This window comes from Rhyacophila brunnea, unplaced genomic scaffold, assembly GCF_057557595.1.
Source record: "Rhyacophila brunnea isolate RB1 unplaced genomic scaffold, BYU_Rbru_1.0 scaffold_3, whole genome shotgun sequence".
Classification (NCBI taxonomy): Eukaryota; Metazoa; Arthropoda; class Insecta; order Trichoptera; family Rhyacophilidae; genus Rhyacophila; species Rhyacophila brunnea.
The window spans coordinates 41,537,956-41,550,504 of NW_028232965.1; the positions used below are offsets into that span (position 1 = coordinate 41,537,956).

At 34.6% G+C, this 12,549-nt stretch overlaps 1 protein-coding gene across 3 annotated transcripts in view; it reads right to left on the reverse strand.

Annotated features, from left to right (window-relative positions):
- The window catches only part of Pde11 (Phosphodiesterase 11), a 455,350-nt gene that overhangs the window by 66,475 nt on the left and 376,326 nt on the right, over window positions 1-12,549 (reverse strand). For all 3 annotated transcript variants that reach the window (XM_085953413.1, XM_085953414.1, XM_085953412.1), the window contains one exon: window positions 8,938-9,092. In XM_085953413.1, the coding sequence (XP_085809539.1) occupies window positions 8,938-9,092 (155 nt within the window). The remainder of the gene's footprint in view (window positions 1-8,937; window positions 9,093-12,549) is intronic.

Sequence of the window (12,549 nt, forward strand, 5' to 3'; positions counted from 1 at the left end):
ATTACATTGAACTGTATACACTGTACACCCACGATGACCGCGTGGATTAAGCGCCGGTCTATAGTGTCGAGGGTCCCATGTTTGAATCCTGGGTCTGGTAAGTTCACATATTGTAATTCAATTTCAATTCAATGATGCCTACCGAGCCAACCTTCAGTCGTAAATTGTGCGGTGGCAAGCCAAGCAGATCCAATGAGTTTAAAAATTCAGTTGGATAGTTGGTTGCTTCGTCTTCGTTTGTTACACAGTCGATAGATTTGAAGGAATGCAGTGGACCAACGATTTGATTTTGAATTGTGAAGTTTAAGTGATCCACATCTTTGTTCTTTACCGCAAGAATGCTCGTTCACTCAACCAATTGTCATGTTTGTGATTAGCAATGATGTTCGGTAACACTTTGTTGAAGAGTTCGTCCTTAGTTGAGAAGAAATTGGAAAAATTGAGCGGAAACGAAATCAATCCGCTCGATTCATCGACAGGAACACGGCCGTTACCGATAGTCAGCAATTGCTTGGAGAAATCTTCGGCAGATGGATCGTTTAGCAATGCAACTCGCATGTTTGTCGTCAACTGAAGTGTCTTCACATAGTACCACACAGTCGATAATTTGAGGCAAGCATTTATTTCATCAGCAGCGGTCGATCTTGGAAGTGGAGTGTTTGGCGAAAATCGCCAGATAGTAGAATCATTGTGCCTCCAAAACTTCTTTGAGCGCAGATCTTTCATAGTGTGCTTTCAATGCGCGTTTATGCGCCATTGTGCATCCATCCCAGGTGATGATTTTACTTGCTAACAAAACTTTGGCCATTGTTGCATGTCGGTTTTTCAGTCGGCAATTTTAACGTTGAATGAGGCGTTCGGCATCTTTCTAACAACGTGGCTGCTATCCCAGAAGAAGCAACTGCTACAGCATTTTCGGATCTCGCACGAACAGTAGCCAAAATCAATGACATATTGAGGAATGTCTTTCCAGTTCCACCGGGCGCGTCGAAGAAAAATAAGCCACCATTTCCATCATCAATTGCCTTCATTAACGTATCGTACACTTCTTTCTGTTGGGGGTTCAACAGTGGTACATTCGTTCGAACTGATTGGTTCAATGCATCTCGATCATATTCACGTTCACGTTCCAATTCTCGATTGAAAGCGTCGTTCATTCCACGATGTGGTGTTGGCATTCCTAACTTGACTAACAAACTGCCGCACATGAGGTATCACATGTATTCGATCAAAAGCAAAGCCTGATTATGTATCTCCTCATTCACCTCGAGATAGGGATTCCCTGAACTGACACGAATACGATGTAAAATGTCTTCTGACATGTCATCCTTGTACTTGTTCCACAGTTCAGGTGGATTCGATGGGAAACATGTCGAAATAATGATAGCAAATAATGTGCGTATCTGATTTGGAGATGCAGAAACAATTGCTTCAGCGATTGTCATAACCCAATGAGTATAGTTTTTAAGAAAATTGAGCTGTTGACATGAAGCATGACATTTTGGGCACACTACACCAGTTAGACATTTCGACTATCATTCTTTCTTTTGTTTGTTTGTTTCTTGTTTATTGTTTCTGTCATGTATCAGAGATGGCGTTGCATACGGATTTAAATTTTTGTGATTTTCTTTTATTTTCAAATGCATGAGGTTCATAGTTGAAATTCATCGATATCAGTCAAAAGCCGTTCCATACAAAATGTATGAGAAAATGAATTTTCTTCATAATTTATTTTTTCCGTGATTTATCCGATGTTTTAATAGTTATTCTTCTATTCGGGACGGAGACAAATCCAACAAATCAAAGATCCTAAAAATCGGTCCTGCCGTTCTTGAGTTATAAATGGTGTAACTAACCCGACTTGTTTATATATATATAGCAGTGGTTCTCACGTGAAATTTAACTGTGGCCGCACAATTGACATTGGCAGTTCTATCTAAACGTCTGGTGGCCCCGCACCAAATTTCACTTTTGTTCTGATTGAAAAAATTAAAGCTTAATTTCATTTACTAAAGAAATGGTTGAATTTATTTATAGACAAGTCCATTTAATAAAAGACGTTTGAATATTTTAGTACATATATATTGATTTAAAAATAATGCAAATTGAAATACATCTGTCAACTGGCTTCGATATTTGTTTTTTATGAGGTGCATTACACTGAATGATCTTTCACAGTATACAGTAGTAGGAAAAATTGACAATATTAATAAAGCAAAAATGGTTTTTAAGTACTCGGTACTTTAAGTACATGACGCATATCTAACGTTAGCCCAGTTAAGAGCGTACATAAGTGAAACGGCAAATAATTTTCAACACCATGTGGAACGAAATTTTGGCCGCTTTGCCATTCGGAGAAGGATAGTCGACTTGTTTGCACGTCAATTTCTTTTGTGACGGAGTCGGATGAATATATTCTACAATCGTGTAAAGATGACTAAAAAACGTTCCGCATGTACTTGAAAAAGAAAACATGTCAATGAATACACTATTATTATTTCGAATATAATAATAAACATAACATAAAAAGGACGCATGTTGAACTTTTATGACAAATTATATTTCGTTCGGCTTGCGTCATTTGCACCCGCGACCCGCAATCCGCGCATCGCCTAGTCATGATCTTTTTAGACCATGCCTCAGCTAAGGTAAAGCCTTAATCAAAATAAAACACTGGTGGCCGCAGCAAAATCCCCTGGTGGCCGCACATGAGAACCACTGTTCTATAGCAATAAGCCTACTCGAGCAAAAAAGAGGGGTAAATGGATTTTCAATGTCAACGTTGTTACTCGCCAGTGCTGTGAAAACTGTTACAGAACAATAAGGTGTAAAATTAAATAAATCGAAGAAGTTTCACTCCTTATCCGGTAACCGTATAGATATTAAATTGATATATTGCTAGTTATATAATAATGTATTGTGTTTCATATTTAGGGCGACGTGGCAAGTGTCAATTTCGAAACTGTCATACTGAGATATAAGAAGATCGATTGACACAGTAACACTAAAACACCAAAAATAATGTCGACCATGAACTGTCAATTTCGTATTGGATATTTTGACCAAAGTAAAATTTATAGACAAAAACATCAATTTTTATAAATATATAAAATCTCACATATTTTAAAAATGAATATTTAAATAAATCAAGTTTTCAAAGAACAAAAAATATAATATTACTCTAACCAGTGACCAAATTTACATTTGTTGCGGCCCAAAACAACAAATACTTCGCGACAACTTTTTCATTGAATACGACAAAATTCTAATTTCCTATATACATACTAAGTTCTATCGTGCAAATACATATGCACGTAATGCAGAATGGAGGGTGATTGGAGTAGCTGGTAAGTAACTATTAAATTTAAAATAATAAAGTATTTAGTATAATATATCATTATTTTTCAACATGTTTACCCACTGCGGCTCGTGAAAAAATAGAAAATGGATAAATTGGCCATTCTTTGAAATAGACTGTGCATCACTGCTCTGAACGGTCTAACTAAATAGTCGAAAGCCCGAGACGGAGAATTTTGCGGGGTATATTTAATACCTCAAAATATATGTTTTCAATGATATTACCCCCTTAACTTGTAAGCGATGTTTTTTTTATATTCTACAGAATCAGATTGTATAGGTGTTGCTGTGTGGGTGTGATGTGTTGCGCTGCGTTACAAGTATATAATGATAAACTTATAACAAATCCAAACAAGATTTCCAAATATACAAAGGTTGTGATTTTATTAATTCTACAATTTTGACAGTTGTTTCGGACTACAAAGCATATGTTTGTGTTATTTTTTATCAAAGCTATTCACAAGTGTTGTTATTTCTCATGAAATTGGCAACCAGCCACCATATGAGTAAAGGAGTTGGCCAATTGATATTTTTTTCTTATCAGGTTCTTGTTGACCTAAGGATCGGAGTGATGGGGGAAGCTATCGCAGTGGAGGGAGTCTGGGGGAGATGAGAAGTTTCATTGAGGTGGCCAAGAACCGCACTGGAGTGGTGTGCTTATGATGAATAAATAATGAGATATTGTAGTGCTGTAGTGACCGTGAATTTGAATGGATAATAAATTCTGCATAGTAGGTACCTACTAGGGAATCCAATCCCGAGTCAAAATTCTGATCCCGGGATTTCGGGATTACAATTTGACAATCCCGGGATTGGCATTTTTTCTATAGTTAATACAATTTTTTTATATTTACAAACAACATTGATAAAATCGGTCAAAAATAAATCTAGTATAATTGAATACGTTTATTAATTAAGGCGCTAAGTACCAAAATAATAAAAACTGACATTTTTATAGAAAAATATTCTACATACCAACGCCAATAACTTCAACTATAGTCTAAGTGCCTCAAGCAAGTCAAAAAAATACAGCAAAATAATTAAACCTGTCGACGTTGTAAGTCCGTTGGCGTGTTTTATTTATAATGGTGTAAGTAGCACTGCAGTGGTCGACGGCATTCAATATAAAATAGCTGACAATGGTGTGTTGTCACTTGCGAGTTCTTAATACCTAAAATTATAGAAGCTGCCGTGATTGCTTTACACTGTAAAACTACATTTTTCAAAAGGTCTGCTTCATAAAATTTTACTGCAATGACTCAGTATTTTGTAACTACAGGCAATAATACTTTTTGGTACTTAGAGCCTTATTTAATACACGTATTCAATTTATACTATTTAAGATATTTATTGTTAATATTGTGTACGTTTAATCTTGGAAATACATAGGTTTAATGGAATAAATATTATAATATACATAATAATGTGAATTTAATATGAGATTGTTGTTTCTGATAGTAAAGACTGAATGAATGGGTAAGTAAGATTTAAAATAGTAAAGCAAATCATGGTGTATGGCCTTTCCACTTCATAAATCTAATTAGTCAGCCAAATATGAAACTGCCGTAAAACGTATGAGATCATGGTGGAATTACTTTGTTAAAAGTGCGAAGCATTGTTTTTTCCAATCTTTCTCATTTTTATTAATTTATGTGAAAAAAGAAAATGAATCGGCAACTTAGACATGGGTATAAATCAAAATTCATTCAAACTCAGTTTATTTCTAATGTAGTTATTTGTTATTAAAAGTATTTTTCTGTTATATTTTCGTTTTTATTTTATTTTCCATAAAAATTGATAAAAAAATCAATCCCAAAAGTTTCGGGATTGTGTTTATCAATCCCGGGATTCATAGGTATCGAAAATAGCTCGGGATCCCGCGATTGGAATCCCTAGTACCTACCTAGCTGTAAGACAAATGTATATGATATCACACGCTACATAAATCGAAATAGTGATTCGTATGACGTTTATTTCAATATTTACGACATGTATAGTCTCTGTCAGTATTTACATTATAAAAAGTGTGCGAGATATCCAGTCAATTGTCATCATGTCACGAGGCAAGGGTGAGAGGGCCCGCGTCAAAAGCGTCTCGCTGAAGCTGTCAGAAACAAACGCGGCCCACACAGTAGCGCCGAGTCGAAAGTTGGGCTGGCAACAGAGGCAGACTGGAGACGTGACCCCACCCACCTACCCTTTAGAAACTATGAAGGACCCTTTCATCTCACAGGCGCGGAGTCATGTCAGATGTTGTGGTCTTTGGGCTGAGTTATGACACGTTACACCGAAATTATGAGTAGGTTGAGTGAGGCAGGGTCGCAAGTTTGAAGGCAAATACAGCTGTTATATTATATCGACGGTGCTCAACGAAAAAGGCGCTAGTGAGAACTTCCAACGTTATAGTGCAATTAAAAAAATCTTATTGGTTTCGTAGTTGTAATTTCGTCACGGAATAACTCTTGCTGACAGACTTTTGGGATGTCGAAGATGACATTTGTACCTAATCTAACCAAATGACTAATTTCGACATAACCTCTTGAATGATATATTGACTTGGTACCCTTTATAAGTAGGTATATAGGTAATATTATTATATTGTATAATTCAGTTTAATTCGAATTTATTTGTCCCCGTAGTGCAGTTGATAGTATGGCCTCCTTTAAATCCGCGAGATGCGTATTCAAATCCCGCGGCTATATGAAAATAGTATACAATATGTAATTTCAATATGCGTTAAAATGATTAGACTCCAAATGTATTGTGATTTGTCCACCATCCAACAGTTTTAGAGGCATACCTACATACAAAATAAGCAAATACAATTACCATTCGCTAAAAAGCGGAGCATTTCGGCCAGAGAGGTTAGATTGACAAAATGATTTTGATGAGGATTGGTTGTAAGATATTCACCTAACCCATTGGGTTGACATTATGTATCAAATACACACTGAGAAAGAAGAAAGTGTAATTATACCAAACGTAGGACTGAACCAGCCATCAAGGCTTCAGCGAGGCTATTCTAATATACACAAAGAGCATACATAAAATATTTCACATTTACCTATCACTTTATGTATTCAGGCAGTTAACTATTACATTAAGTTAACCGAATCAGAACTATCAAAAAGTGCTATTTTTTAACAGGCTTTCTCTTGGTTGTGTTAACTTTTAGAACGAGATAGAGTATGTCAAATACACATTGAGAATTGAGATGAAAGATGCGGCTGTTTTGAAAAATAATTACGCCACGGTCGCCGCCTTAATTTATAGATCCACGTGAGTTCTCGAATATCTAGTATATCAAATACTAGTAGTAACGTAATATTTGTTGTACTACATGCTGCAATGACAATATGACTAATAAAATTGTAGGTTACGTTATGTTTGAAGTTTCAATCAAAATTTCGATCATTCAAGGTTCGGGTGGAAAAAAATTAAATACGCCGGCACGTACATACCCGAATTTGACCGAATAGAGACGGATTTCACACGCATGTCTACCAACTTATATTTTCGCATTTACCAATTATTGTAGATAACCGTCGATAGTCGCAGATAACCACATTGTATATGGAATAGCTTCCGCGTTATTTTGCACCAATAAAAATAACGGAAGCGTGTTAAAGTGCTAACTGAGACGATCGCTCTATCAATCACCACCATGGGGCCAACGGTAATAATACTTGCATAAATAAACAAGTACTTATTACCCTACATTCTTTGATAAATAGTCACAAGCCATTGGTTAGTACCACATTACAGGATTATATCACAAACTTTTGGTACATTGACACTATCGTCCGCAAGTTGCATGCGAATCCTAAATAAACTTAAAATGTACCCATTTTAGAAATGGCAGTGTACTGTTACCAGTAAACTTCCGTCATTTAGGGTGTTCGGGGGAACAGGGGTGGGAAGCGAGTTATAAAACCCTCTCAATACCCATAGTACCTACAATATAACAACTTTCAACGAAACTATTACGTTATTGTGGATATCATTTTTTATTCGGATTATCATGATTATATCAAAACTAACCAAGTCTTTTTTGTGAAGGTACACACATACTTATAGCCAAGTCCATTTTTTGTGTAACGTATGGGTCTGAACCCAAACCGATCTCACCCTTTGACAGTTTCATAACCGTAATAAAAATTAATTGCCTGAAATTGTAAACAAACATTATTAATTACGTTGAAGAATTTTTTGTTGAAAGTATAGTTTTTTGAGAGGGTGTTTTTGAGGACATATGAAAAATGGTCTCTCGTGATTTTCACTAATTGAACAATGTGACAGCTTAATCGCGATTTCGAATATAGAACATTTTAAATCTGCATGTATGACGGTTGTTTACCTTTTAATAGCATTACGTGTTGGCATCTAGCGGGTGAGTGAAGGGGATCATTTTGTAAGTGAGGAAATATCTGGTTGGGTAGAAAAACACTTAATGAGAGGACATGCTGTCAACGTACCGGAGAATACGTTTCCTGTTGTCATATACCCGTCTACCCTAAACATATATGTATATAAAATTTATATGAGGATACCCGTGTGATTTTATTTTGCATTTACGTGAAACGAAACATTTCGCCAGCTGTTATATTGTACTTTAATGACGCGATAGATTAAAAATAATTACATTGGCAGTATAATGTAATAATGAATTTAGATTATATTTGTCAACATACAATCAGAAGAGAGAAACGCTCTAATCTTTCCTGACCAATAGGCGCCAAAAAATACAAAAACATAAGAAATACAAAAACTTTAAGTAGGTACCGCAACGTGGCATGGAAAGCCCCATGTTTTTTTCTAGATGTCTTTTTGGACATCTCACATTTACTATCGGGGTTTCTTTAAGGACTTTGGCATGCAAACTACTCGACTTGATGCGAAGTCAAAGGAAATTTGTGGCGGCTGAGAAAAACGCCTTATTAAAAATAATTCGTCAACCCGCACCGAGTATTGATAATTTGAATTCGACCAGGGCCTATAAAACCACATTGTAAAAACCCTGGAAAATTCTCTGTAGCACAAGGCGATGATGATTCTGATGAATATGTCGACATATTTGCTGGGAACTGAGATTTATAGTAGCATTTTTTGTATTATTCCCGTGGAAAAAGAAATGTTGCAAAGATTCTGTTGGGAATATCGCGGACAGCTCATAAAATAGATTAATGGGTAAGAAGACAGGCAAATTATTTTCACTGCGTAACTAATTATAAATTAATAAATTGTGAACTTGAATAAACATAACTACTGAGGGTGAATAATTTAAAAAAAATGTAGGTACTATTCCATTGAATCGTTTTTCAGTTAATTGGATTTCGCTTTGAGGTTTCGGCACTATGCACTATATAAAGATACAATTCGATGTGTAAAAATAAACCCTTTAATACAACAAATTGAAAAAATAGCATAACAAATTCGAAAAAAAAAACTTTTTAATTTAAACGAAAGCTCACGTAATTTGGGAGCAGATCAGCCGTAACCGGGGTGAAATAGGATGGTTGTTTGCTTTGGTGATTAAAAAGTATAACGTGGAGGGTGTGAAAGGCAAAGAGGTAAACAAACCTCGCTCTGGGCAGCTGCTGGGGAGTGCATCCACCTCCTCGCTCTCCCTGCACCAGGAAGAGGGACCCTCGGTCCGCGTTCAGGAGGACGGACACGTTTTGGAGTATCTTATGGCACAACGACCGCACGTCCAGTTCGTTGCATATATCTTTTACCTGCAACAAAATTTTAAGTGTCAATTTTAAATGTACATTTGTAAAATAGGAAAGAATCATAATTTCGAGATAATAAAAAGCTTTAAAGCTTTAAGCTTCAACTACAGAACATGTGTTTTTTAATTAATTACTGACGGTACGGAATTTCAGTTAATTTGGTGTGAGTTTTATATTATAAATAATGGTGACGAATGGTGAACCCAGGGTCGGTTCACATTGAATAGTACAAAACTTACTCATAACAAGAATTACAATTTAATGTGCATTCGTAAATTATGACGAATACAACCTTCTTATAACTATTGTTTTTTAAATAAAAATAAAAAAGTAGATATAATACAGTTTTACGCGAACTGCGGTAAAAGAAAGTAGATTTTTTAAAGATTTATGTCATTGAAATAATTTTAAAATTAAATGAAATTTTTTTTACGAACATGTGTTGTAGTTACCTAGTGATTTATTTAAACATGGAGATCAATAATGTTTCAAAACAATAAGTTGGATTAAAAAAATGATATCATTCATTTCCACGTGTTAATAGATTGTTATACAACATTTTCATCAGTAGCTATTGAAAGATATATATTCATAAAACTTACGATAGACAGCAAAAAAATTGTGCTGCAGAGAATCAAAAATGCATTAGTTGAACAATATTTTATTTTATAAAATTGCGGCGAATTCTGTTTAAATCAAATGAAATTTATTTATTTTACATATAATGAACATAACAAATTATAAATTTAAAGCGTTCACGACATGACATAAAACAAGTGTTAATAATTTTTAAAAATAAAAATACAGAGAATAAATAATAAAATAAGAAAATAAATAAAATAAGTAACAAAATAAAAGTAGATGGAAGCACACAGAGTGAACTTTGATAGACCCTATCTTAAAAACTTATAAAACAACGTCCACCTAAATTCACCTCACGTAAGTGGAATATACCAATATCCGAAGCGATTTCATTAAACATGGTTATTGCCCTCCCAATTGGCATTACTAATGGCAGGTTAGTTCTGCACCGTGGGAGAACAAACAACGGATGCCCTCGATTCATAAGGTAATTATCAGAGACACAAACCAACACCACCAAGAATGGCAGAGTTCACATTTACGCCGCGTATAAGTCTGAAAAAAATATGTAGCTAAATAAAGATCCCTTCTAAATTTTAAGCTACAGTATGTAAGCATCCCTAAGAGAAAATCAGTCGGATAGAGCCACGGATAATATCCATACAGCCGAAAGTAAAGGAGTCTTAAAAATTTCTTTTGGACTCTCTCCACCATAAGGCCGTACTTCAACTGATGCGGGCCCAAACGATATAAATGACGTGTTGAATGTTCAAAATAATGAATTATTCAATCGTGTAATCTATTTTACACACCTGTGTGACAAAAAAGGATTAATAAATTTGCTATATAATATTATAATTATTTCAACACATTATATAATTGTCAAGGTATTAAGAAAGATAAAATGATGTACATAAGAATACGTAAACTAATCTTAAAGCAAGTAGAAAGATTTATTTCAAATACAGCAAAAAGGAAACGGCCGATAAGCCATTAATGGAAATATAAAGTAGAAGATTTTCGCAAAAGAAAAAGTGACATATTCAAGATGGTTTACATTATTGAAAGAAGAAAAAACAACCTCGTTACGAGATAAATTTCCCGAAAGCTTTGTGTTAAAGTTAAGCCGTATAACAACAAAAAACAAATATCGTTCACAGTTTTCATCAAACTACAATTGAATTGGGAAAGCGGATCTCGCTCGCATATTAGGCATAATCGGTCAAAGTTTTTTCATTTGCACCCATTTGGTGGGGGTGAACAGTACGGACCCTATAAATACACCGCGAGGGGAAAATAGCACTGAAGTAATAACAGGAAAAGTTTGTTCCCACTCATATAATATTATTATTTCATTGGTATTACGGAAAACTCTTCCGTTTCATCCTTGAAGTACGATTATAGTAGTGACAGACAAGGTTTAATAGCAACATGCAATTTAACTTCAATAAAATTATTTAATAAGTACTGGCATACAGGCGCGGATTATCTCGGCGGGACATAGTCCCAAAATACATTAATATGTATAATACCGTTATTAAAAAGCGTGGACTACTTTAGTTATTGTAGCATCAGTCCCGTGCGGCTCCGTTTCGGGACGGAATGAGCACTTAAAATCACTTCTTTCAGACACGTTTATAGCGTCATGGATGGCGGCCGTACATATCCACGACGGGTGGTGGTGGGAAAACAACGGTATTCCAAAATTGATTACAGAAATTATCAAACTGGGATAAAAATAATAATTCTTGGTACCTTGTCGTGTTGTGCTTGTCACATTTTTATCACTATCCAAGATGTTAAATATTAGTGAATAGGATTTATTGATTTTACTGGTCTAAAAACACTTTACATCGAACATTTTTCAACGTTATGACGTATACGCACGTATATTTTTTTTTATTGGTTGACTAGAATTTAGATAATTATATATTTTCCCGGATCAGTCTTAGGCAGTGGTTCTCATGTGGAATTTAACTGTGGCCGCACAATTGACATTGACAGTTCTATGGAAACGTATGGTTGCCGCACCAAATTTCACCTTTGTTGTGATTGAAAAAACTAAAGCTAAATTTTATTTACTAAAAAAATGGATCAATTAATTTATTTATAGACATGTCCATTTAAGGGGGGACATGCTCGTCGAAGGTCAAAATTGACTTTTTATTGTATTTTCAAACCATGATCCTGGACACTCCTTAAACGTTGTAGATAATCTATTTATATAATTTTGAAGCCTTATTATCCTTTATAGTTATTTTAAACATTTGATGACTGCATAAAGTATTTTTGTCACATAAAATAGTATTCTTTTAAACCTCTCGCTCTAATGTTTTAGAATATAGTCATATTTCGGTACATAACTGTGCAGTGGTGTTAAGATTTTTTACGTTTATTAATTTTTAAACGCATTTATGAAATTATTAGTATAATTAATTACGAGATAATTTTTGTAAAATATTCACGATAAAAAATTATATTGATAATCTCTGTGATCCCAAATTTGACAAGAATTAGGCATTTTATTATTAAAAAAATCGGCAAGATTAACACATTTGACGATGATTCTAAAGATATTTATTATAAGCTATGTCTTTGACCATTCAAGTGTGATAAACATTTTATGAATAATGATTGCTTTATAATAATTATTGACCTAAAAATAAGGTAGTGTTTTTTTGAAATACGCTATTTCTTTTGTCATTCCCTAGTGGTTAAGCTACAACATACGGCCGTAGTCATAAATTGACAAACTATAATTAAAGTAGGGATTAAAATTATGTTAACGCGCGTGTTTGAACATGTACCTAACCGAATTTTTTTTAATTTTTTTTTAAACGGTACATGTTCAAACACGCGCGTCAATATCATTTTACTC